General features: G+C 44.4%; 1 protein-coding gene across 2 annotated transcripts; it reads left to right on the top strand.

The window, feature by feature from the left end:
* Window positions 1–13: 13 nt before the first annotated feature.
* ift81 (intraflagellar transport 81 homolog) lies at window positions 14–27,965 on the top strand. Of its 2 annotated transcripts, XM_035379975.1 has the most exons (19): window positions 14–167; window positions 879–1,041; window positions 1,406–1,509; window positions 1,785–1,965; window positions 2,476–2,565; window positions 3,071–3,136; window positions 3,466–3,576; window positions 4,692–4,776; window positions 5,390–5,553; window positions 5,989–6,084; window positions 8,301–8,447; window positions 14,248–14,397; window positions 16,385–16,513; window positions 17,991–18,080; window positions 19,364–19,450; window positions 21,511–21,582; window positions 21,694–21,779; window positions 22,686–22,731; window positions 24,363–24,545. In XM_035379975.1, the coding sequence occupies exons 2-19, from the start codon at window positions 898–900 to the stop codon at window positions 24,543–24,545; spliced, it is 2,031 nt and encodes a 676-aa protein (XP_035235866.1). In that variant the 5' UTR covers window positions 14–167; window positions 879–897. The 2 variants fall into 2 exon arrangements, with proteins under 2 accessions (XP_035235866.1, XP_035235867.1); XM_035379976.1 differs by lacking the exon at window positions 14–167 and having other exon boundaries at window positions 898–1,041; window positions 24,363–27,965.

Here is a 27,965-nt window from a genome sequence, read left to right as displayed (position 1 = left end):
TTTTTTAGGAAGTCACAGGAAGTTACGTTACACCAGCTTCCTCTTAGCAACCGACCTGATCCACGCCATCTCTGGTTTCTAAGACAGAGCAATAAAAAAACAAGTGGCTATTTTTCATTGTTCAGTAGGCTAGACAGAATTCAACGATTTAGTATTCCAAAAGGACAGTAAGTAGCACAATTGCTATTTCTGACAGATAGTTCGCTGGGTTGCTAGCTATCGGCCTATGCAATGCATTATGCAGCTTACAGTTTCCATCATTTTGAAATGACAACGGCTTAGCTAGTTAGGTAAAAGTGCGGTGAAATTGCAAACAAATGCTTTATTGCTGTGTAACTGTGATAAAATAGCGTTCGCTAGCTAATGTTAGACAATCTGCATAAGTTTGGTGTAGCTAAGTTGAATAGCTTCCGACCGCTAGCGGCGAAGCGTAGGCTATACGTAGCATACGTCGCTAGCTTGCCAACTTATTTTAGTTTTTCACAGGTAGTTAGCTAGATGCGAAGTTACCATGGCTAACAAACTACATTAGCTATATATAAACACATCCCCAGTATGGGTTATATATATACAGCATCCGTCTTGCCAGATGTACGTATCCATTTAGCTAGCTGGTTTCATCGCGAAATTAGACGGATGAAATTCTGTATTAAATAACCCCGTCGGTAATGGCTACACATGAGTTGGAATCTTCTGGAGTACCTAGCGCTAAATTAGCAAATTTACAGTAGCCTACTTATGTTACATGTTGGATAACGTTGATAATGTAACTTTAGATACTTGTTTTTACAGTCAGCTTTCACAGAGAATGTCAGGGGACATGTTGCTTGTCATATGATATTTGACTTCCAGATATAATCAATATTTTTATCTTTCAGATCTCTAATTTAGCTGAAGATGAGCGAGCAAATTAAATTTATAGTGGAGCAGCTCAATAAAGACCCCTTCAAGAAAAATTTCAATCTCATAACTTTTGACTCCCTGGAACCCATGCAACTGCTGCAGATTCTCAATGATGTCCTGGCCGAGATTGACCCCAAGGTTGGTCTGAGTCTGTAGTTTTCAAACTAGAGTACTATACTGAAAAAATATTATGACTGTTCCTGTTTCATGTTATAAAATAGTAATTTCTAGTGTGTGATAGTGTTAATTTAGCTAGCTGATTAGGAAATAGATTTATTTATCTATAGTGTTTACATGCATTTCTGTCAAAATTGGATTTGTCTATTTAATTTTTCAAGTCAAGTTGTGATTTCTCTATTGTTGATGTTTGTGCTCTATATTTGATGTGCAACCTACATGTCCACAGTTTTGAGGGAACAGCAATTGATAAAAATATTTTTGCGCTTAAGACATGTGGTGTAAATATTGAGAAGTCACTTTCAAAAACATGGATGTTTTTCAGCAAGCCATTGATATTCGTGAGGAGATGCCTGAGCAGACGGCTAAGAGAATGTTTACTTTACTGGGAATGCTGAAGTACAAACCTCCAGGAAGTTCAGCTGAAGCGTGAGTCTTGCCCATCTGTGGTCTTGTTTTAAAAGGTCTAAAATCGTGTGGAGCTGGTCATGGTTTTACGCCATTGCTCTCAATATGTCACATTTCTACAAAACAATCGACTGCAGGTGTCTGTGATTATGATAAGTTACAAGATTACCCAACTTTCTTTCCTTGAGTCTTTTCTGTTTAGCCATTTGGCAAATTTACATAGTCGTTACATAGTGCAGAGCTCTGTGGAGAGAGCAGCTCTCAGTATGCGCTCTCTGCAATCCCTCCGCCTGCAGGAGCAGTTTTCGCCAGGGTCTGGTGACTGGAAGCAAGCCAGTGGTGCACCCTGTCCTGCACTGGCTGCTGATGAGGATCCCGGAGCTGAAGAAGAGGGCATATCTGGCCCGTTTCCTCATGAAGCTTGAGGTGCCCGCGGAGTTCCTGCAGGATGAGGTCATTGCTGAAACGCACCATCAGGTATGCGGGCAGTACCCTGCACAGATCAATCTCTTCATTGCTTGTATGACCTTTTCACACATTTAAACAGCAACTGACCTTTTTTGTCTTGGATTGCTTTATTATTATTATTATTATTATTATTATTATTATTATTATTATTATTATTATTATTATTATTATTATTATTTTGTACAATGTTATTGCATGTTGTTTTTACTGTTGATGTACAGTAAAGATTTTGTTATTTTACAGATTCAAATAACAAAACCGATATAACTTTCAGACAAATATAAAATATGTCTTATATTTTTGAGGCAGGTCTTAATTATGCACTGGGTTGTAACAGGTGGGGTAGCAGCTTTGTCAAAGTTGACTTTTTGATCACATTTGTAAATATTCTAAAATATAATTATTTTGTGTTATTTTTTAGATAATTTACTAATGAGATATTTGTCTCATTGGAGAGCTTGTAAAGGCTTGGCATGTTCTTAACCTCATGCCGGTTCTCTAACCTGTTTTGTCATTCAGTATGAAGAGCTGGTGGATGGCTTCAAGGGCTACCACAAGGAATGTGAACAGCTGAAGAGCTCCGGCTTCTCCACTGCTGAGATACGAAGGGTGAGACCTGGGAGAGAGATTTGTGTGCCCGCAAGAAATCTGTGTGATGACCCTGAATAACTTGGCCGTGCCATCTGATTTATTGTGGCATTTTTACTGGACTGTTTTCTGCACTAAATCACTCGAAGGACCCGGTAGCGCCATAGACGCACTTAGCTGGCAGTATTTAATTGTTGGCTCCAGAACTTAGCAGTAAATTAACACTTTCCTTGGACTGGGATCAATGATTTCACAGTCTGTGGTGGGAATTTGAGTAGGATTAGTGATTATAGCGCATAATTTGAATATAAACGTAATAAAACATCTCCTAAGGTTAATTGCTGCACTTACCGTAACGGTGATGCATTGTGTAATTTGCCAGTTTTGTCAGTTTTACTACAAATTTGAAGAATCTTGTCATCTGTACTAATTTCCTTGCTTTCCGCTTCTGCTTTCTGAAAAAGAAATTAAATTATTTCATGCATACTTAATATTTTTGTGTCATCATAATATTCCCCAATTTCAGGACATCGGTGCAATGGAGGAGGAGAAGGACCAGCTCATTAAGAGAGTGGAGCGTCTAAAGAAGAGGGTAAGGCAGTTGTCCGTGAAGCGATCGCGCTTCCTGAATTCCTGCCGCTCTCAAACTTGAGCTGAGCAATGGACGCCTGACCTCTGAGATGTGTGAACTGACTCCTTGCATCAGTGAGATCAAGCATGCTTTTGACGAGCCAAGGCATTAGCTGGTGACAGGACAGGGTTAGGTGTTTAATGAAGTGCTAATTTAGTATGTCTGACAGGGTTACAGTGCCAGAAGAAGCGACCAGATGCCAGGGAAGTTGCTCTTGAAGTGTCTGTGAAACCCAATCTGTGCAGGTGGGAGATGTTTACAGTCCAGTAATGGATGCCCATGTCCACTAGGTGGAGTCAGTGTCCAACCACCAGCACATGCTTGAGCTGGCAAGACAACTGCGGGTTGAGAAGGAGAGAGAGGAGTCCCTTGTTCACCAGAAACAGGAACAGAAGAACCAGGTACCTGGGGATTGGCTGGCTCTCTCTGAAGTGCAGTCTTCTTGTTTTGATTACTTTCCTGTTCTCTTCTTTGACATTATATTTGCTGATATATCTAACAGATTATCTCTGGCTCAAGTCCCTTATTTTTTATTCAAAAACAAAATTCTCATCTCATGTATATGGGTCCAGGGCCAATAAATCTGCTAATTAAATATAACTGAAATAGAAGCACTTTGATGCTTTCAGTTAGAACAGTAACTTGTTTTGTTTTATAATATTATTTAACCAAGTTAACTATATCCTACAATGTTATGTTATGTTATGTTATAATCAAACCTGTTTGAATCTTTATTTTTTAGAATATGTGATTAAGGGTTAAAACTTTTAATCCTGTTGCCTAGGCAAAATGAGGAGCCTAGTTGTACTCTGTACTCATCCGTGCTGCGCTCACAGTAGTACTCAGTCTCAAAGAGACCAATAAACAACAAAAGCCATGTTCTTGTTTTGTCTGGAGGGTATAACGTTAGGTAGCCTAAATAAAGTATAATGTGTGGGTCATACTATCTTGCACAGCTCCTGGCTATTCATTCTAAATGGCTTTATCTTGGATACCCTTTTAAAAGGTATGAAACAAACATTAATTTACATCAGTTTGGCTGTTCTATCTGAAGCACTAGGACTACTTAGGTCAGTGATGCACACCACCGTACCTGAATCAAATCCAGGCCTTGCCACTGTCGGATGTGGCTGGGAGTCCCACTGGGTGAAATGTAATTGGACATAGTGTCACCCAGGAACTGGGGAGGGAGGGTTTTAATTGGCAGGTTATTCCTCGTCTTTTTGCACAAGGGAAACTCCTAGCCAGCAACAGCTCAGCTGATGAGCTGCAGGTTGGACAGGAGGTGTCTGCACGTGCGTCAGAAGAAACGCAACTAGCCTCTTTAATTGGGACAGGCTAGATCGATGAATAGAGGAAATCTTGTCGTTAAGTGGCAAAATTGTGCGGTGTGCACCAGACGTGAGGCAGTTAGTGGGTCTTGTGAGGTGTGAGCATCACATGAGAAAGAGCAAGCAAGCTTGACAGTGCCCCATTCAGATACTGAATGTGGATGATGTGTGTGTGTGTTGTGTAGCTGTTCCAGGCAGAGCAGAGGCTGCAGAGATCGCAGCTGCAGCTGAAGGACCTGCGACAGGCAGCGGCAGATGCCAAGCCGGAGAGTGAGTGAGCGGGCGCGCCGTACCCAGCTAATGCCGCCGAAGCCGCGGCGGGTGGGGTAGGCCGGGAGGAACGGCGCGGGCGGCACCCGGGGCCGGCTTACTTCACCGCTAATTGGTTTAGATCAATTTAGGCTCAGTGATCTGGCGCACCTTTGAAGTGCTCCATTAGCTCACCCCGTGGAACCTCATCTGCCCTCCTGCTGTCTGTAGCCCTCCCTAGCCTCTTTACAATCAAATGGGGGATTTACGCATTTACGGTTTTAAAAATGGGCTATGAAGCGAAAGCGGAAAAACCAGCACCTCGCGTTCAGAGTGAGGTCAGTCCTCTCAAGGTGACAGATTCATGGTTACAAATGTGTGACCGTACATAGTGCTTTACTCAACGTTATATACTTTTGGTAATTGTGTTATTAATGAGTATGTGACTTGTAATTTTCTTAATTTCTGGTGTGTTGTTCATTATTTTTAGTTGTTTTCACAGTTTACATAAAGCACTATAGAATGATTGCAGCACCCAGACAGTACGCACATGTGCGAAATGACTCCATTCTCTCTGGGTCCAATCTTTTCGAATCGGCGCTGTGAACGTGCGACGTGCGTCAACCCTTTCCAGGCTTAATGAAGAGGCTGGAGGAGGAGATCAAGTTCAACTCCTACATGGTGACCGACAAGTTGCCCAAAGAGCTGGACAGCAAGAAGCGGACGGTGCAGTACCTGCAGAAGGTGGTGGCCGAGCCAGCCATGGGGCAGGCGGAGCTGGGAGAGCTGGAGGACAAGGTGCACTCATAGGATGACTGTAGTTTCATTGCCTCTGTTGGAAAATACAGCTGAAAACATTAATAATTGCCTGAATAGTGGCAGTGCACAGTGCCAGATGTGTCAGGAAATAAAACTACAAATACCAGGCATTGTGCTTCTAGCTTCGTGTGTTATTGTTAGTTTATAAACCCTGTTTGCACCTTCTAATTTTAGCCAGGAATCAGAACTCTGTTTCAGTCAAGGCAGGACCAAAAGTAAAGTGCGCTAAGCAATGTTTTTTTTACAAGTTATTTTTTAGCTTGTTGGCCAATTATAAATCAGCACTGGGAGGCTGCAATGTGTGTCAAAATAAAAGTATAGAAATGTAATGAGTCACATGTCATGCACATGTGGCCTGATAAATTGAAGTATGTGGATATAGATCTGAAAGCAATCTTCTTCTTCCCCTCTCAGATCCGTGAGATAAACATGCAGATTAACCAGCTGATTGAGAAGAGAATGATGAGGAATGACCCGATGGATGACAAACTTTCCCTCTTCAGACAGCAGGTGATATTTTCACTTTAGCACCTACACACCATTTACATTCTTATGTAACTTTAGTTAGTCATCTGCATAACTTGCAGTGTAAAAAGTGTCAAAGTGTACACAATGTCTTGACAATCCAATGATTTTGCATTTAGAAGTATTCAGTAGTTTTCATTCAGAAATTGAAATGCCTCATTCAGTAATTTAAATGTTGATAGCACCTAGGCCACCAGCCTCCCCACCTCCCCACCCCCACCCAGAATGAAAATGGCCTTTACCATGTTCTCCCCCACTCCAAAGAAGTAAAATGACCTCCACCATTTAAGATTCATCAGAGGGAGTGTATGTATTCCTGAAGAACAGAAATAAGCAAATACTTCAAATGTTTCTTTAAAAATACATTTGATCCATTTGATCAAGATTCAGTTCTTAACAGCCCGACTCAATGATTAATCTGAAGTCCCAATTTACTGTGTGTTTGAGCTGTTTGGAAGCAGACGGCTTCGAAAGTCAAACAAAATGGGAGATTTTCTTGCCACTCCAGGAAATGAGAATGTAATGTAAGTCTGTTATCTCGGGTTTATAGTCCTGCTAGCAGCGTGAGTAAGCGTGACATTTCCAGGTCCTGTGTGTGAGACGTGTCTGTTACCTGATAAGCTCGACCAATGGAGTCCAGCAGATGCTCAAGGCCGTTTCCAGCTCTGGCGCAACACGGCTAAGAACACTGACAGTATTCCAGGGCGCATATTTCCTTGAGTGAGACGCCGCGATTTTAATCTGAGGGGGAGCCGAGGGTTTAGTGAGCTCTGCTTTGTCCCGTGTGTTTAAAATTGCCTAAGCTGGATTGTTAACATTAGTAATTCTGAAGACTCCTTGTGTAGCTTTTAAACTGGCTGTTTGCGTGACCCGATTCGTCCCCTCTCATTTGTTAAAGTGATGACGTCGGGCCTGCATTTCATTGTGGACGCCCTGTAAGCACATTTAAAACGTGATTGGCCCTGCCTCGCTTGTGCGTTCAGCACGGGGGCACCAGTAGCTGTGACTGTGATGTTGTGATCAGTGGATGATCTGTAACGGATGCGGAGAGAGAAGAGGCTGCAGTCCTCACCGCGTGCTGCGTTCCTGCTGCGAACCTGCTCCTACCGCTCCAGCGTAGCAGGGGGTTCGCCATGGCGACAGAGCGCTCAGTGTGCTTTATCCTTTGTGCTCAGGCACGTGGTGACTTTAGATGTATATATATGCACCACATGTATATATTGTACATGTATATATATAGAGTCCAGCAGATATATATATATATACATTTGGTAAATAGATGTATATATTTACCGAATTGTCTATGACCCAGCCCCGCGTGCCAGGACGACTGTAAACCAGGTGAGTGGCTTAAAAACCAGAGACTTGCGGCCCTTTGCGATGGTACGTCCAGAGTTCCCATCTTCCTTTCCTCAGAGAGCCTCACTATCTCTTGCCTTGATGAATTCTTACCCCCGGCTTTTTAACAGCACCATATAAGGCTAAAATATGGCACGCAGTGTGCTCTCTGATGCCAAATTTAGACTGGATATGGGAAAGGTTTGTAAGCGGTGACAGACATTCTTTTTGTGTTGAAGGAATTAATTTCTTTAAATAAACACGAGGGATCTCAAATCTGGAGGATTGTGCGAAACTCAGAGAAATGTTTTTTGGAAATGTGTAAAGTATTAAAAAAATAATATGAATAACATGTTAAGCACTGTTTCTTTATAGCTTCTGATGGGGGAACATAAAAAAAACGTATGGAATGAATGGGATAACTGTAACCTGCTGCGCAAATATTTTTGTTTCCTGCACTGATTATTTATAACTCAAACTACAACATAATTTGTACAAATTATAACTATAGTTATTATTTCATTTACTATTAAAACTACTGCAATTACTTATATTTTGCAGTCAAAAATATTCTGCTTAAATATTTAATTATATACTGCATGAGAAGTGATGTAATTTGGACATATAGAAAGCAAATTAGGTAAATATCTTGATTTAGATTTTAAATTTAGATTAATTTAGAATTTAATTTGTATGTTCTATATCTCTTAAATGTAATTAGAGAAGCAATTATTGTGGAAGAAAAATAATTCTCTTGGAAATTGTCGTAGAGTATATACCGGTCAATTGTGAACCTGTCAGTCTGAAAGTACCGAAGAATCCTTTGGTAGCAGTGGGACCGACGCCTGTTTTGGCCCTTGCAGGCCTCCATCATCGCCCGTAGGAAGGAAGCGAAGGCGGAGGAGCTCCAGGAGGCGCGGGAGGAGCTGGTCGGGAATGAGAGAGACCTGACCCAGAAGAACAGCCAGGCCCGCAACCTGGATGGCACAGAGGTCATCCGAGGAGAAGAGGTAGTGGAACCAATTGCCAAACTGAACACCATTACTAATACCCTACCACACTGAAAATCAAACATCACTATATACAACACTGTAAAACACTTAATATCCTACCACGATGAACACTAATTGCAATTCTAAACACTATAAATAATACTTTATTATACTGAACACTTGCCCAACCACATAGAAGACTGATCACCGTTCTGAACCCCAACGCCACTCTGAATTCCATAGCACATTAATATCCTACCTCCCAGCCCCAATTGCCATATTGAACCCCACCGATATTATCCTGCCATGCCGAGCAATGACCGCCACTCTGAACCTCACACCACACTAAACACTAAACCATACTGAACACCACACACTAAATAATACTCATTAGAGCAGGCCATACAGAAAAAACATTCCGCCTACACGTTGAACACCCATTCCACCTACACTGAACACACTGGTCATCATTCTGAACACCATGCTCCATTGAACAGGATGCCACACTAAACACCGTCCACTGATAACGACTTTACAACCCTGCATTACATTTAGCTCCCTACTTTGCTGAAACAGAAACAGGCTAAACTGCACTGAGTGCATTACCTATTTGAACAGCAAACTGAACTGGAATGCCACTGAATGTGGATCTATTGAGTCTCATATACAGCAGGGTGTTCATCAGTAAACTCAATGAGGCTGTTGTGACGTGCCGTTTATGATAACTATTTGTTTTGGCAGAGTCTCTGACCTTCTGCTCTCCCAGGACAATAGGCATGTTTTTCTAAAATTAAAAAGGATGATACGAGTTTGGGGGCAAGGTGCCAAAATGCATTATATAAGGCCACCACCAAGAACTTAAAGCGGTATAGCTTAGTTTTATGATTAAAAGAAATGTAAACTTCCCAAGTCCTCATTCTGTGAAAAAAGGATCTGGCGTAATTTGACCCCTCTGTGGTTTTCCTTGTTTGTTATAAGACGGCTTCCCATGTTCCACTGCGTAAGATGACGTTAAATAATGTTTAATGGGGAAAATCTGTTGAGGGGGCTTGTGCTTTTGTCCACTGCATGGATGTAATATCCTCCTGTGTATCCTTCCGCTGAATGGCGGTTAGTGTCGTTGACCGCGCTCGTTTCCCTCTTCGTTTCCAAGAGCCTCTGGAGGCAGCTGAGGTAACGTGACGTACGCGTTGCGCAACTGACCAACTTAGTTCAGAGGGATATCAGAGTTGTTTGGATGAGTCTTTCTTTTATTTTCTGCAACAGTGAATAAATATGCATCAAGAATAGAGTTAGTGACTTGTCACCAGTATTAACATTAATTTGAAACTGACAAACAATATTAATATTAATATTAATTCTACAGTTGACCTAGATGTAACTGTAATATTTAAACTTTAAAATGATGTAAATAGACCTATGATTATCAGACTCATTCAATACCTTTTTCCTAAATTACACACCCTCACAATAAGCTAGAAATTACTCAAAACAAACTGTTATAATGATACTATTACTATTAAAATGCACCATGTTAAAATACGTAAAGAGATTCAGTAATATCACATGTACATTCAGTAATACACCCTGGTTTACCATTTACTGTATTGTCTATTTACATTTGGTGATCAGCAAACGAGACTTTTTTAATTGTAAACACAGGACCACACCAAGGTAAAAAATCTTGCATAGTTTGCCTTTAATATGCACGTCATAGCTATGGTTTACCGTTACCATTATATAGGCGCTAGCTAGCTTCACTGGCAAACTCACAAATATTTTATTATTATGCACAGCACGTTTAACAAAGAAATACCATCGCACAACACTCGTACAGTGGTATATCAACTCTTGACAAATGGTGATGTTTGCTTAATACCATACCTGCAACAATGAATTTTTAATGGCTTGTCTCTGCTACAGTCTGTAACTGTAACATTAATTTGAATCTGGCACACTGCCAAGGTGCTGCTAGTGACATCACAGTACCATCTGCTGGAAGCCATTAATTTAGCCACTAAAGTTTCTAATGCAGGTAGATGGTAAGTATATAGATGATGGGATGGGGGGACCTCTTAGTATATCCCACATAATGCACGCATGAAGTAAACATGGCGGATTTTAATAGCTGCTATTTACATACTTCGGTAAATACTGGCAAAGCATCCATCATCCCGTCTGCTTCACTTTCCTGAATTCCCATGCAGGGGATATTAATAGACCACCAAAGAAAACCCCATAACTGGGCAGTATCATTCAAATCGCCAAAAATGTTTTTCTTTCCTCCAAACGCTTGTTTAATCCTACTCCTAAATATATCCACCAAAACACGGAAAGCACAGCCCCCTCCCCCACCACCAGCCCAGAGAAAATAAACAGAGCTTATCTACAGTGAATGGATATATTTTTTCCATTGACCGTGAGGAGCCTCCATTGACAGGGAGAGGCATTCTTTCAAATGCTCTGCAGCGTCACACTTGATTCATGTAGCGAGGCAGAAGGTAACCCTTTGGGGCACGTGGCCGCCCAGGATGAAGGAGAAGAGGAGGGATGGCTCTCTCCTAAATTGCGATGGAGGCCTCACCGCTAATCCCCCTGAGCCAGGCGGAGCAGCGCTGGGCCATAAACAGGTCTATGTTGGCCTACGCCTGAGCCCCGGCCGGTTCTCTCCCGACTTTTTTTTACGAGCAGATGTTCTGTGCATGTCGCCCCCCCCCCCCCCAAACATACGACAGAGAAGGGGGGGGGGGGGCACAGGGACTGCATGTGGGCGACGGCACATGCTGCTCCCCTGCCCAGCTCCCTGTGCGATTTTATCAGCTTCTTTGAATGGTCACCTCTGTCCAAAGCGTCCCCGTCCAAACTTAGAAAGAAGCAGCCAAGTGATGGATAACTGAAACTGGAGAGAGAGAGAGAGAGAGAGAGAGAGAGAATAGGGCTGGCCTTGACAGGGAGAGATGGAGGGCGCCCTTTTATGGTAGCACGGGAGCGAGGGGGAAGGGAAAGGGTGGGAAAGGGGCTGCGGAATTGTCTTATTCGAAAGCGGCGGAAAAGACCCTCGCTTATTTACACTCTGAGAACTCGCACGCTGTTGCTCTCCCTGTTGCCACGGCGAGCTTATCAGCGGCATGTTCTGTCCTGTCCGTGACGAGCGGCATGTGACTCGCGGAAAGCGCACGGCTGCTCTGTGCAGTGTACTCTGTCACCGTGAGCACATCTTCCTTTGGGTTATTTTACCCCATTGCTAGGGACCCTGTTCAACTTAACACATATTTTTGAGTTTAAAAAAAACTATTGTACTTCATGTCCGTGAAGGAAGCTTATGGGGTTTAAATATAGGGGCTCGTTAACTTTGAACGGTTTTGTTTCTAAAAGCACTGCAGCTAGTGTTGCTCTAACCCAGCGTTACACAACTCTGATCCTGATGGGTCTGCATGCTGGTTTTTGTTCCAACCAGCTACCTTGGTTTTAGGTTCCTGGTTTTAGCTCTATAAACTCTGCTGGTTCACTCCTATACCTGAGCCCAGTAAAATATTTCGGATACGCTTACAGACTGCGGCTGTAGCTGGTACTTACACACGTCAGAACAAGGTATGATTGAGCTAATTAAGTAATTAAGAGCAGAAGTTGGCACGAAATCCTGATACGGATCGGCCCTTGGTGTGCACCTTTGTTCTAATTAGCTACAACATTTGGGTGGCAGTGTAGCCTAATAGGTAGGTACAGGTACAGGTACAGGTCGAGTCATATTTCAGTCAAAACGCATTTTGTGTATGTGTGTTAGTCTACTCTGCTCTTGTGCATGGGTTAGGGTTAGAATCCTTGAAAAAAGGCTACTTTTTTAAATGGCAGGAAATCTGTTGAACTGGTACCATCTTCGGTGCCGACTCACACCTGAAATTTGCAAGAAAGAACTGAACACCTGTGCTTTATAACAGGAAAGCAGTCTTCCATGTTTTTTAACGTGAGAACAACTAAAAATATGTTTGTTCTTGTTTCCAGTAACCTTCAGTTGACATCTGTTTTGGAAGAATTTTTCTGCAGGTGTGTTGTAATGTGTTAACCTCCAGCTTGCACTGAATAGCAAGTCCCTGCAGTGAGTCATTCTTCAAAAACTGGTTTGCTGAATGTCTTTAAGCTATTTATCAACTCACTGTTGGATTATACATGTATTTTTGCATCCTGGCTCCAGCATCTATTTCCAACAGCAATTCCGGGGCTCTCAAGTGTGTTCCTCAGTAAATAGTTTAAAGAACAAAATGGTGCATTAGCTAATTTAGCTCCAGTTGTTTGGTAGGCATATGTGACAATGGAGCACTATGCAGCATTATTCCTCCCTGGCTTATTCTCTTCAACCTTGTCTGCCCTTGATGTCCCAAAATACTCAAACCCATAAACTCACACACACACACGCACACACTCTCACACACACACGCACACACACACGCCCAGCATGCTCCAAGTGGCATACAGCACATTCTGTGATTTCTGGGGGTCATTCTCCCCTGCGCTTCTGACAACATTTATAGCTGTTGGCTATGCCGAAGCCTCACAGCACCCAGACTGAAGAGGCGTGGGGGGGGGGAGGACAAGTGCACTGGGGGCCGGGCGTTTCGGGATTGGCCATATGAAGATGTTTGCTTTACCACTGGCCCTGTGCCCGAGGGCTCGGGTTTCTCCCACAGATCACAGAGACGTCCCCTGGGCGCCTCCACCCCTGCCATCCCATCACTCAAACATTTGTTTTCTCCCAGTGCATTTCATGTATTCTAACACTGCTGGGTACAAAGCCATGGTTCTCCCTCTCTCTCTCTCTTAGTCTCTCTCTCTCTCTTTCTCTCTCACCATCTCTCTCACCTGCTCTCTCTTTCTCTCTCCCTCTCACTCTCTCTCGCTCTCTCACCTGCTCTCTCTTTCTCTCTCACTCACTCTCTCTCTCTCTCTCTCTCTCTCTCTCTCACCATCTCTCTCACCTGCTCTCTCTTTCTCTCTCCCTCTCTCTCTCTCTCTCTCTCTCTCTCACCTGCTCTCTTTCTCTCTCCCTCTCACTCACTCTCTCTCTCTCTCTCTCTCTTTCTCTTTATCTCTCATCATCTCTCTCTCACCCACTCTCTCTTTCTGCCTCCTCCTCACTCTCTCGCCCTGTGTCTCTTGCCATCTCTCTCTCTCACCCTCTCACTCTCCTCAAAAAATTGCTGCGGCTGCACTTATTAACGCGATCAAAGCTCGAGGCGCAGGCATGCCAGAATATTCTCTGCCCCGGTAACACAAGAGGTGGCCCCATTATTTTTGCTGGCTGGGTCAGACACCCTGCGTACGGGACAGCTATACAATATAACCTGATCTTTATCCCATACCCGTATTAGATTGAGTTCTGCAAATGTGTGACTTAAAATACACCGGCTTGCGTGGAGCACAGCAGGGTGGGGGAGGCACGTTTGTTTCCTGGCAGGGAGAGCCCTCATCATGGCTGACGTCTGTCCGAGGCGTTTGCAGTTCTCCCCCAATTTTATTATTTTATTCCCGTTTTGGAATGCACAGTCACATGTCTTGCATTTCAGTCTAGCAAGGAGAGGTCCTTATAGAAGGGGGGACATAGAGCACAAACTCATTAGTGGTCAGTCTGCTGGTTATATAGAGAGAGAGAGAGGTAATGGTGGGTGAGAATGTCTATATAATATATAATCTGAATGAGGGAAATGATTTGGCCTACAACACAATACGAATAGTTCATGAAAATGATATACTCACACGCATACGTATATATATATGTATGAAAGTGAGCAGTTTGTCTGTGTTTTTGCTCGTTTCCTTGCAGTTTAAACGGTTCGTGGGGAAACTGCGGAGCAAGGGCACCGTGTTCAAGAAGAAGAGGCAGGAGATGGCGGAGCTGAGGGCGGAGTATGGCATCCTGCAGAGGACAGAGGAGATCCTGAAACAGCGCCACGAAGCCGTCCAGCAGCAGCTGGTAATCCCAGGACCCCCTCCCCCCCAGCCCCAGCCCCAGCCCCAGCGCACACACGCACGCATTCCCCTTGACCATCCCATGCCATTCGATGCAAATTGCCCGAACTGTGAAGTGACACAAGCTTCCTAGAAATGATTTCACACCTCTTATAACCCTCCCTGCGCCCAAGTTGCTGATAGCCCGTCTGACGCAGGGAGGCTGAGCTGGTGCTATTTGGGAAGGGCGCATCTGCTCCCTGCGTCCAACGCTTGCGCACGCGCCTTTTTTTTTTTTCGCCGGGAGAGAATGTGCCCCTCCCCCCCCCACCCCCCTCGTCGGACCACGAGCCATGCCCGAGCGTCCCATCCCATCCCCTCTCTTTCGCTGAGTTCTTACCCCCCCCCCCCCTGCACGGAGCTGTCCGTCCTCCCCAGAGCTCCTCCCACACTGAGGCGGTGAGCGGACCACCAGAGCAGGGCAGGCCCGCTCCTCTCCGGCCCCTCTGCAGTACGCCGGTCTTCCAGAGTCTCTGTGCTGTCTGCACCCTCTGTCCTCCCCTCAGAGGTTTACATGAAGTCATCCTCGGACAGAGCGCGTGCTCAGCCTGATTGGTTTATGATTTTTGATGTCCGAGCGTCTGTCACGAGCCGCAGTACCAAGTAGGGCTGCGAGTGTCCGATTAGTGTCTGGCCCTGGAGTTTGGTGGAGGAGAATCAGATGGTGGCTCAGCGCCCCAGAGGAAAGCCAATTAGCATGAAGCATTCCTAGTTGCTGGGGGGGGGGGGTGGGTCTGTAACTGAACGGGGTTCCCAAATGGTCAGTACAGACCAGCAGTGACCCCCAGTTCCTGAAAACCTGGGGTCAGGAAGTGGGCTCTGTATCTGTATCTATGGTCTTTCCATCTTTATTGCTGTTTAAAGTGCATCTAAGGACTGGTGGGACAAACTGGCCTTGGGTGACAGAACACTCCCATGAAACCATGTGATCATTTTATTGCTCGGTGTGTCGCTGTTAACTTGTGCCTGGCCTTACCGAGTAAGAAATGTTCAGTGGGGTTAACAGTAACCCTTCAGCTGTGCTTGGAACTCGCATTCTTAACATGGTGCTGCTTGTAATATCTGCTGAAGCTTATTTGCAACATTATTAAGAGGTTTTTTTTAATCCTTGTTAGTCTCTTATGTACATTCTGTTACTTGTGTACATTTCAGATTTCCATGTGGGAAAATATATTTTTGTTTTTTTGGTCCCCGTTGTTAGCGTGTGTTAAAGGGCAGTGCTGGTTTAGCGCATGCAAATCCCTGGTGGAACATCGCGCGTAAGTGAAACCCGCCGCTCACGCTCGCGCTGGCACCGGAGCGGAAAGGACAGAGTGCTCCGCAGGCTCGGGTGTCGGGCCCATCTTGGGACGCCCGTGTGGACGTAACCCTCGCCAGAGCACTCAGCGCGGCTCCCCTGGCGTGCAGGCTGGGGCGAGGGGGGGGGGGGGGGGGGGCGCACGTCAGTTCTGCGACATCACGCTACCCGGTAATTGTCTCTGATCGGAATCGCTTGTCATTCTGCACCAGCCCTCACACACGGGGGAAATAGACCAAACGCGCTGAAGGCACGCGGGGTTAAGTCGCGGGTTTCAAACTGGTGATGGTGAGGCTCAAATAGGAAACGCTGGACACAGTGAATTTCATTTCTTATTGCAGGAAACAAGGATTCCCTTTAGTGTTAATCATAATAAGACCATTCATTTATTAAGATACTGCCGATTGTTGGGGAAGTTCAGCTACTGATTGGAAGGTGTCCCTTACAATCTGAGGCTTTGGTACTGTTAGAAGACCACAGGGCCCTTATTCTGGATCGGACCAGTTGCACATGGATGTCCATGGCAAATTTCACTCTAAAGGACAAAACAGTACGTCTTACCTTATTTTAGATCACACTCCACGATGTGATCTCCCTATAACTCTTGTAACTCTCTGTCTGTCTGTCTGTCTGTCTGTGTGGTGTGCGAGAGCAGCAGTCCATGGAAGCGAAGAAGGGCATCTCGGGGTACAGCGACACCCAGGAGGAGCTGGAGAGGGTGTCGGCCATCAAAAGCGAGCTGGACGAGATGAAAGGGCGCACTCTGGACGACATGTCCGAAATGGTGAATGAGCAGGGAGACGGGGACCCCTCCAGAGATATTTTTGATTATGCCATTTTTGTGCCATATCCCCCCCCACCCCCCCACCCCCACCCTTACTGCCCTGCTGCCTGCCAGGGGAGTTATCTGCACACTTAGTGCCTTGTAACAAGAGCCATGTGTAAACACATCCATTCCGTCTGTCACGACCCTTTGCTAAAGCTGAGCGATCTGCTCTGCTCGCATTTGGGAGAAAACCGATGAATAATCAAATTAACCCGTGTGGCCGGTCTGTCACCCAGAATGCCCGAGGAAGGCGTTTGACGATCAGGCCCCGGTCCAAAATGTTGGTCTTTAAAGAGTGCCCAGGGTTGCAGCTGGCAGACCCGGTTCTTGGCGCGGGCGATGGCCTCGGATAGGGGACTGTGGCATACCAGGCCATCGTGCCGTGGGGACATTCGCTGACTCTGGCACCCGTGGATAGCGGCCCCTACGCTGCACTCTCAGTCAGTCCCGGTGCTGCCGGTGCTGGGAAGCAGAGGCTGTACGTCATCTTCACTAATATCACTGTGACGTGATTAGGGGTGCAGCGGTCATGAATTTTTATGGCCGATTCCGGTTGGCGATTTTTTTAAAGCCAAATCAGCCGATTCTGATTCGATAGCCAAACTTTTCTCAAGTGCTTCCAGAAGAGTGTGTTTTGACAGCTTCGCACAATGATCTGCACCAGCACTTTATCTGAGGAAACGTTTCAGTGCAACGACAGACGGAATGACAATGAAGCAGTTGCATAAAATAATAATAGAACCGATAGGTCTGATGAAAAATATTATGAAAATAAGACCCAGGTTGAAAAAAACAGACCTTTAATGTCCGCTTCACACACTTTGTACTGTTTCCAGATGGCTGACATTTTGGGAAAGATACAGCAGCTGCATTTCAAAGCATCTTGCGCATGGACTCACATTTCTTACATCGTAAAACCGAAATACAAATCAGCCAAAACAAAAATAAGCCTGCCGGTCACCGATCATGCGTTGTGGTGCGAGAATCAGCCGGATCCGATGCACGGCCGGGCGATAGGTGCACCCCTAGAAGTGATGTCTGCTTGGTGCTGTTTGATCGTGGTGCCATCTGTAGCGATAGCCAGTGTACTTATTAAATACATTCATTTAGAAAACCTCTTAGCATTTCAAAGGTCTTCAAAGTGCAGTGTCCTGTCTTTGTGTAGATGTTCCCCCATTTTTCATTCTTTCATTATGTCACTGTTACTTTCATACATAGGCTACATATAATAATTTTTTATAAGGATTACTATAGTAGCTATAAAAATACATAATATTGAGGGCAACTGTCACAGCTATAACAATATAGCACATGTTGAAAGAGACAAATAATTCAAAACATAAATATGAATACCCACATATCAAACCAACTAACTGAAAAAGAAAGATAAACAAAACAAGGGCAAAAAAACGGTTTTCACATTCTGCTCTTTCAGGTGAAGAAACTGAACTCGGTGATCGTGGAGAAGAAGTCTGCCCTGGCTCCTGTTATTAAGGAGCTGAGACCTTTGAGACAACAGTGCCAGGTAAAATCCTCACATTAATGTGAAGTCCACACACATACGGACATGCACCCGCATACACGCACACACACACAGACACACATACACTTACACACATGCACTCACATACACGCACATGCACGCACACACACACACACAGACATACACTTACACATATGCACTCACACACGCACATGCACGCACACACGCACACACATACACTTACACACATGCACTCACACACATGCACATGCACTCACACACACACACACACACATACACACACACTCAGGTTAGCTTCCACCGTGTAGCCCTCTGTTTTCTGTATTTAGTAAAGAAACTGGTAACTGAGCCCCACTGTAATGGGAAAACCCATCTAAGAGCATTTCTTATCACAGTATTCATAATTAAAATGTTCTGTAAGGCAGTCTTATAATGTATTCTACTTTAGTGAAAGTAATAATATTATTTTTACATGGCAAACAAGGAGTAGGCTCAGGTGAATGTTTTGCAGTGACATATACATACGTTTGTGTGGCATCTAATGCTCGTTTCAAATGTGAATAATAATTATATAAATGAAAAACAAATTGTTTGTTAGCATTCACACCCGAGAACATTTTGCAGTGTACTCACCTGTCAATCAATACTCACTTCTTGGTGTAGAGACAGTGCACTACAGTCATTCATTAAACATCTAATGGTTGGAGTTCTAAAAACCACTCCCACTCTGAGAGCAATCCAAATGATGTCTACAAAAATAAAATTGACAGTTGATAGTTATTGTGTCTGGTGGAAAGAGGCCTTTGTCCTTTGGTACTGAATTATACCAGCTCTCTGGCATGTCAAACCAGCTTCACCTAAAGCTGGGCAGATGACATTTTTCCACACCCATTCCTGGACGGTGCTCCATCAGACCCCCAGAAGTAATATTTCTTGATGATTAGCAGCCTGAGGGGGGGGAGTGGGAGGATTGGAGCGCAGGCACATGATGGGGGGCTAATCCGCTGCCGTGACCCGTGGGGGGGACGGCGGTGCGGTGGAACTGGGGGGGAGCGGTATGTTGGCGGGATCAGAGAGCTCGGCTCCCGCGTGCGTCCTGACCTGGGGCCACGCAGGTGCCGAGGCGTTCTCACCGGCAAAAAACTATTAAATGCGGGCCGGCCCATCAAGGTGACGAATGTGGTGAGTGACAAGGATGTGAGGGGGCGGGGGGAGGGGAGAAGGGGCGGTCCTCCGTGATGTCAACATTTCCATGGCTTTGTGTATTCGTGCGTAACCGTGCACGCGCCTGTGTGTCGCAATAGGAGCTCACGCAGGAGTATGAGGAAAAGAAAGCCCAGTATGACAGCTGTGCCGCAGGATTGGAGAGCAATCGGTCCAAACTGGAGCAGGTAACAGCTGCTATTCCACGCTCGTCACATGTCTACGGTAGAGGCGTCACCCATTGGCACTGCCATGCCACTCCACTAACCCTAGTCCTGGTGATTACTCCAGTGGCTTCAAAATAAATTCACACCATACACATCTTAATACATTTCCTATTTTCAAGCAAATCTTGAAAGGGAACCTGCACTAGGGGGAAAAATCACAGACTCAAAATGCAGAGAATGGTGAATTAAGAAAATCTAATTTGGTTCCCAAAAAAAAAGAAAATCTAATTTTGTGCCTTTGTTATTTGCAATTCAAAGGCTGAGGAATTTGTTTACAGACACAATAGAGCAATGCACTGTGGGATTGTTGTCGATTTCTGGCCCCGGGTTATCCTTTTTGAAGGCACTTCGACTATTCTCTGTAACTAAGGCTTAATGGTTGTAGAAATGCATTCATTTGCAGTTGGTTCAAAAAATAGCTTCCTCCATCTTTAAAGATGTGGCTAGGGCAAGAATGTTCTTCAACTGCCAAACAAAACATTTGATTCTATTCTAAGTACAAAAGAGCCAGCTCTTCAGTCAGATTTGCTTAATACTGCAGGACGCTACCTATTTACGCCCACTTGCTTGATGCAAAGATGAATGCAAACACATTTATGCAAATCACGGACAACCCTAGAGAAAGGAAACGTCCAACACTCTCCAAGGGAGAACTTGGAGTGAGAGAGACACTAATTCCAAAGAGCATTTGTGAAACAAAGGCTTCATCTTTTTTGAAAGTGAATAATGAAAAAGTACAGTCAAAACGCAGTTTTGAACCAAATGAGATAAATATCCATTATCTGTATTTTGAGTTATTGATACAGTCAGATTTTTTCATTAAGGTTCCATTGTGGAGATTCCCTCAACTCGGAAGCTTTTATGTTTGGAGGTTTTTGTACTGTATGTGTTTACTTTACCTGAAGCTTAAAGACAAAGTTCCCCATGACAACTATCTCTACAGACATCAACATGCTAAAGCTAATGTTCCCTCCGTCACTGTTACGTTTGGTAAACTTTATTGTTTTAACTGGCTGCCACATTTTCAGCGTATGTACTAATGAGGTCCACCGTTGTGCCAATGAAGCCATTCCAAGTCAAGGAAGCCATTATGAGGCTGATAAATAAGGAAAAACACTCAACAGGTCGGCCCAAAGGGGGTGATAGGCCAAGGAAGACCTCTACAGTTGATGATAAAAGATTTCTCACCATAATGAAGAAAAATCCCCAAACACCTGTCCAACAGATCAGAAACTATCTTCAGTCGTGGATGTGTCAGTGACTGCTGTATGTAGACTTAAGAAACAGAACTACAGAGGCTATACTGCAGGGTACAGACCACTATAGCTACAAAAACAGGATGGCTAGGTTACAGTTTGCTAAGAAGTGCTTAAAAGAGTTCTGGAAAAGGGTGTTGATGATCGAGGTTCACTTGTATCAGAGTGATGGCAAGAGCAATTCTGTGAAACATGGTGGTGGGAGAGTTTTGGTTTGGGCATGCATGGCTGCCACAGGTACTTTTTTTTTTTTAACCTTTATTTACCCAGGGTAGGTTCGCTGAGCACGGATGCTCTTTTGCAGGAACGCCCTGCTTCACACTCATACACATTCACACCATTCACAGCTGCCCAGTACAACCACAATCCTCTATTGTTGGCCACTGAGCAGCTCCACTAGAGGGAGAGGCCATTTTTTTAGCCAGTTGAATCAGGGGATGATTAGGTGGCAAGTTTTGTGAGAGCCAGATCTCAGATTTTTTTACTGGTCTTGGTTTTTTTTTACTTGTCTTCATTGACAATGTAACTGCTGATTGGAGCAGCAGAATGAATTCTGAAGTGTACAGAAGCATCTTAGCTGCTTAATTTCAGCCAAATCAGGTGGAGACGCAATCGTCAATTGGTGCCTTACCCGAATGAGCCATCCAGCAGCACTGCATCTTTTACTACATAAGAAAATGACCAAACATTCCAGTCCGTGTGGATCTTGTGCCAAGCCTAGTTGTGCATCTACGTGTGCATGACTTGTCTGTGTGTCCCACACAGGAAGTGAGGGCGCTCAGGGAGGAAATGGCCCAGGAGGAAAGCCGATACCACTACATCAACTGCATGAGGCAGGTAAGGGTATATCTCACTGAGCGCGGCTCTCCCCTCGCCACGGACACCTGTGCCGTGAGCAGACACCCGAACCCTCTCTGTTTTTTATTTTTTTTGCTATTTCCTACGCAGATCATTGAGATGCAAATGGAGAGGGCGGCGGCTGAGATGAAGGCCTACGTGTCTCCTGACCCGCAGGAGAGGAGGAAGGCCATCAGGTGGGCCCTGGTGCACCATCTGCCCACTGATTCACTGGTCATGCAAAAACTCCGCCTTTGTGGGTAGAGGTGGCTCGCTCTGCACAGCTGCAGCCCCTGCATGAGTCATCGCCATTAACATGACAAAAACAAAGAAAAAAAAGATATCCTGAGACCTGAAACATTAGAAATAGTCTTGAGCGTGTGGCTGAAGGTACTTTCTTTTAATTACTGTATAGTATGTTCTACCACAGGGGATTTCAGCTGTTGTTGCTGCCTGTTCGGTAGTTTATGCAGTTGAGTGTGGGAGAGTTTATGTTATTTCAGGGAGCACTGCGGCCTTGCTGGCATTGGTGACCCTGTGACTCTCACTCACTACCACTCCGATCTGCTACGTTTGAGTAAATATATTGTACTGAACTATTAAAATGAAAACCATTGCTGAGCCACATGATTATTTTAGTTGTTTAGTTCAGTTAAACATTAGCATTAGACCTTTAGCTCTTCACAGTGGAAAAGACAAACACACTGTAGAGTGTGGGGGGCCAACAGAGAGTGTATTGGGCTGAATTGCCTGGGAGGGAAAGAGGAAAAGGGACACCAGCTGTCGACGTTTCAGAAGGTCTTTGAAGAACAATTGTCACGTTACAGTGAACAAACCATTGTGCTCTGTTGATGACCTCGTCACCCCCACTGCATTAGGGGACACTGCTGCAACCCCCCTCCCTCCCAGACCTCAACAGCTACAGCTCCTGTCTAACGGGGGGATGTGCTTTTCACATCTGAATAAGAAAGCAGTGTTATTCCTGAAAGGCCTCATTTCATTCAGTTTCTTGAGAAACATTTATTACTATTATAGTGACTTTAAGTGACAGGAGGAACCAGGAGCCTCTGTCTAACAGTGGTTGGTGTCTGTGTTCTTTCCAGGGAGCAGTACATGAAGAACATCGCAGAGCAGGAGAGTTTAGGCAAGGTGAGTGCAGAGAGTTTTATTGTCCGCGGTCCGTGTCCAGAATTCTGATCCATTTCCCAGATCGTGTTTCACTGACATCTGAAACGAGTAATCCCATGCGGACCCATGGGGGCCGGCCTCCCAGCAACCCCCGCCCCCGTCACCTTTCCCCCGCTGCCCACCCCTCCCCAGCAACACACCCGCTTTGTTGGGACAGTGCAATCTCATCAATAAGAGATGCTTTCTGCGCCAAGTGGTGGTGTCATACCACAAATGTGACGCGGCCAAAATGGAAGAATGCATTGGCTGCACTCGAGGGTCACATCTTTGTGCACCTCCCTATCTTTGAAATTTTGAGAGTGTCGCATTGTGTGATTGGTAGATTGAAAAGCTGGGGGAGGTTTTCTGTTAATGACCTCAGTTCTGGCACTGTCTTACATAGGTAAGCAATCTTCTCATTCTGTGTTTTTCTCCACTGTAAAATGAGAATGCCGAATGGTGGATACTGCCACTTGTTGATCTGGATTGTAATGATTCATAGTTGTCCTGAATGCGCAATAACCCAGCCTTTCATGGACATTAGCATACCACTTGGCATAGAAAGCATAAAAAAGCTATAACATATGGTGTCCATAAATTACCAGGCTGCCCGACGTCACTTACTGCTGTAGAGCACTGTACGCAGGGCACTCATAATGAGACCAGCGCTGGGCCTCGAGCCTTATGTTCCCCCGTGAAAAAGCCCTAATCTGCCGGTTGGCCCCTCTTCCTCGCCCAAGCCAGGCAGATTAGAGTGCTCTGTTTCCCATGTATGGTGTGGAACGGGTGAGCCTGGCACTTACTGCATAAAATGTATATTTATTCCGACCGGTTCAAGTTCCCAGTTTCACTCTCACGTTTACTCAAGACACACAAAGACTCAATAAGCCTGTTCCTGCTGCTCAGTTAGCAGACAGGAAACCTACCACAAATAAGTAAGGGCCCAGTACACTGTACATAGAGCTTGCAGCGAAAGGAAGGACCCGGGTGTGGGGGCGACTTCAAAGGCAGAACACCTGTGGCCACAGAATCAAAGGTGACATCTCAGCGCTCCGCGCCCTCCTTTTATGGCCGACTCCCAAGCCCCTCCTTTGTGTACCGCGCCAATTATTTCAGCTCTGATATTTAAAGAAGGACCTCAGACCTCCTTAAGATCAAACCGCAGTGTCTTCTGACTTGAATGGGTTTACTATAAATAAGCCTCTGTTCCTCTGTTATCCACGTAATAACAAAGGGTCTGGGGTGTCTATTAAGGTTCATGAATTCCATTTCAACTCCATTCCCGACATTTATTTTACTAGGAAAATCCAACTTAAATTGAGCACCTCCTTTTAAAGGAAGCCCAAGAGGTCAGCTCAGATATTACTATTATTATTAGAACACTTTTTTTACTCTTTTTTATTTTCCCATGAAGTCCTTTTTTTATTTTATTAAAATACAAATAAAATTCAATTGAATATAACTCTCACACTAATAAGACCAGCCATACGAATCGTAATAGTCATGCTAATACTACAGCACGTTAGCGATCGTTGCTAGCCAGTGCACGGTGGAAAGCGGTGAGTTTGGCGCAGACCGAGCTGAAGAGCTGTGTGCTCTCTCGTGGGGCGCAGAAGCTGCGGGAGGCGCAGAAGGCCGTGCGGGAGAGCCACGGGCCCAACATGAAGCAGGTGAAGATGTGGCGCGACCTGGAGCAGCTGATGGAGTGCAAGCGCCAGTGCTTCATGAGGGCCCAGAGCCAGGCCTCCATCGGCCAGGTCATCCAGGAAGGGGGCGAGGACAGGCTGGTGCTGTGAGGGCCTGGGGCCCCAGTCCGGCTTCACCGCCGCGGCTGCAGAGACGGGGCTAAACAAGGGTCTTCGGTTTCTACCGACCGTCACGTGGGTTGAATTTAAAAACTGTTGTCTAATTACAGTGCGTTACACTGCTTATGCAGGTTTTGAACACTTGTTCATTTTTTGTGTTATCTTCCTATCACTTTTTGTGCCTGTAGGTGTCTTTGCTCTCAGCTGCTCTAGATAAAAATAAGACTGCATCTCTCTCCCCCCCGTCAGCATTATTCCCAGATTATGCGATAAGAGAAAAAACGCCACAACTGTGTACAATTTTACCTTTCATCTTCCCTGAAGAGAAGCATTTTCGGTGCAGAGAATTGGGCAGGGGTGCTTGGTGAGGCCAGAGCAGAGAGAACACATGTCGTAGGAGGTGTTGGGCGGATAAGTGGGGGGGGGGGGGGGGTCAGCTTTCTCTGGCCTGCGGACTTCAAACAAATCCACGGCTTCCATTCTGACACATCTTTAAGACTACTGCTCCCGTCTGTGCATCTAAAGATAACGGCCTACAAAGTGTTGCACTTGGGACACTGCTGCCCCCTGTTATTTTGGGAAACAACGGACATGACCTTGTGTAGAAGAGCTTGCCAATTTTGGAGTTGACCCGGACCTCCGCTGTTTCGGTACGATAGTGTGCGACGGGGGGTGGTGGACAATCATCCTCTGACTGAACGTGAATGTGCTTCTGTTTTTTTATTTTATTGCTTTGTCTTTGGTTACGGCATTAGTGCTCTCCACCATGGGGGGAGTCTCTTCATTCATTATTAGAATTAATGAATTAAGTCAGACTTCAATATTCTTTTTTTAAATAACTTTTCATTTTGTGTGATTTTGTTGTATTTTGTTGACTAGATTGCTCCACTTTGAATACGTACAATGAGCTTTTGAATGTGGGGAATTGCAGCCACCTGCACATTAGGAAGTGGTCATTGAAAAGTGGAATACATTACAAGTTTGTGTGCTCCACATATGGGTATGCAAAAAAAAAAAAAAATTCCAAGTTGACTTTTATCATGGTCACTTAACTTTTCCAGTGACACAAGCCTCAAATCATTGACTGACATTTCATCTCCCTCTATACATGCACATGTTTGAAATTCCAAAACTGTATGATGGCTAGAGGCGGGGAAGCATATGGACAAAGATGAGAAACCACTACAAACCAAATGTAAAATTACCCATTAGAATTCTGAACAAATCAAATGGTTTTTTCTCTCATATAGGTAATGACCAAATTAAATGAGTATTTATCGCACAGGTTTCTATTGTGATATACTGTTTGACTAATTTATATATTTATGTTTTCCTTTCTAATTACATCCCTTATTTTCTCTCTTTGGAATTGTACAGGAATTATTGCAGTGAACTCTTATCTTGGTAGTCGATTTCACAATTCATTGCTTGACCACAAAACCTCTCAACTGCATTTTTCTTATTTCTTTCAGGTTTTTAGATTGTTTTCTTTCATTGCACCTCACTGGCTGTCTTTTCCAGTGCAGATAGCAGGAACCTTATGTAGCCCTGTCATGCGTACATGAGTTCTGGCTTCCAGATACCCAGAGATACCATGAAGTTGGAAAATAAGAAACCAGTATATCTGTGTATGTGTACATGTGTGCATTGTTTTTTGGGTTTTCTTGGGTGTGTGTAAGATAAACTTCTCTCATAAAGCTAATTTTCCTATGAGAAAATACTTAATGTTTAATTTTTTCTCAGATGCATTTTTCTGTACTTAATTTTTTCATATCACACAGTGGTAATATTGTAATAATTTGATTTAAAAAAACAGGAGCTTAGGCATACATGTTTGCCTGTGGAAAACCACTTATTTGTAATACGCTCTTAAAATGGGAATTTGTTTTCCAGCGCAATGCTGTAGATTATGGAACTCAGCAAAGCACCTCAACAGAACATCGCGGTGACGCTTACCAAAACTAAACCTGGGAACAAATGTTTTCAACATGTATTGATGGATGCTGCTTTTAAACTTGAGCAACTACAAAGACTATTGTAGGGTGAGGATGGGGCATTCCCCGCATGCAACGAAGGTAATTTTAGGCTCCATCCTTCCCCCTTCCTCTCCCTGCAGCGTAACTCAATCCGCCGCTGACAGGCGCGGTTAGCTTGCCACTCGGACGGACGTATCAGGTGTAGATTCTCCTAAAAGGGAACTTGATTCGAGCTTGGTATGTCGGGGTTATTATTAATGAAGAAGATGAGCGGGGAGGCCGGGGTCTCATTAAGATGTGTTAACGGATGATAGCTGCTGTTCTTGTGGGAGGACTCTCTGTACCCTACGTAGGCAAAAATCCTACGCACAATGGGGCAACCTCCCCAGACTTTTTTTTTTCTGGCCTACACTTATCCCTATCTCCAACCACTCAAACTTACTACTAACCAGTTGTGACTGTGGAAATTCCCTGCACTGGCTTAACCTAGAGTATCCAAGAGCCTTATCAGATTTTCTGTTTTTCTGTTTGTGCCCCCCTAGCCAGAAGTGGACTTGATAATCACAGTGATACTGACATCCACTGAATGTTTTCAAAAGACTGTTTTTATCTAACTGCATTTATATTCAGTCTCTGAGTTGAGTGTATAAGACTTTGATTAGTTTTCCCAGAATACAAATGTCTTTATCTGTGCACTTAATTGGCTGATTTAGCATACATAGATTCACTCATTACATAGAGATAAAATTACCTATCAGGCATGACATGATGTCAGACCTCAGTAATCCACTCTGAGTCAGTGGTAATCACACAGGTACAACTCAGCACAAGGAAGTGAGAAATAAACAGAAGATCTTCATCAGCTGTCACTCAGAGCAGTGCCAAATTTTAGGTCTGGAACCAAGCGTCCCGTTGGCTCTGCTGAACATGAAGCTGTCAACCACCAGATATTCTACTCTTATCTAAAATCTCCTCTGTAATATAATACTGCATGCAGCTATACAGCCTGGTGGCACTTTATCAGCTGTCGGTGCTCTGTGTGACTAACGCTAGAGGGTGCACTGATGACTCAGAATACTACCATGTAAAGCAATGCTGTAATGCAAGATGGAACACAGGAGGCTAATACAAGTCTGCATGGATTTAGAATGTACATGTTTTAAAACTACTAACCTAGACCACAGTTGGAGAGTAACACTATTTGATAATTGGCAGAATTGCAAACAATAGCTCTTTTAATAGAGGAAATGCTAGTGCTAGGAGAAATAATATGGTATTACTATTAGAATATTTATGGTTACAGATATTAGTGCAATAATAATCATACACCTCATCATTATAATCATAGTAATAGAATATATTAAAATACCAACAGGAAATTGTAAAGAGCAAGCCTCCATTCTTTAATGTTTGAGCAATAAACAGCAGAATCACG

Source organism: Anguilla anguilla, chromosome 10, assembly GCF_013347855.1.
Source record: "Anguilla anguilla isolate fAngAng1 chromosome 10, fAngAng1.pri, whole genome shotgun sequence".
In the NCBI taxonomy this organism is placed as follows: domain Eukaryota; kingdom Metazoa; phylum Chordata; class Actinopteri; order Anguilliformes; family Anguillidae; genus Anguilla; species Anguilla anguilla.
This window is presented reverse-complemented; position numbering and strand designations above follow the sequence as displayed.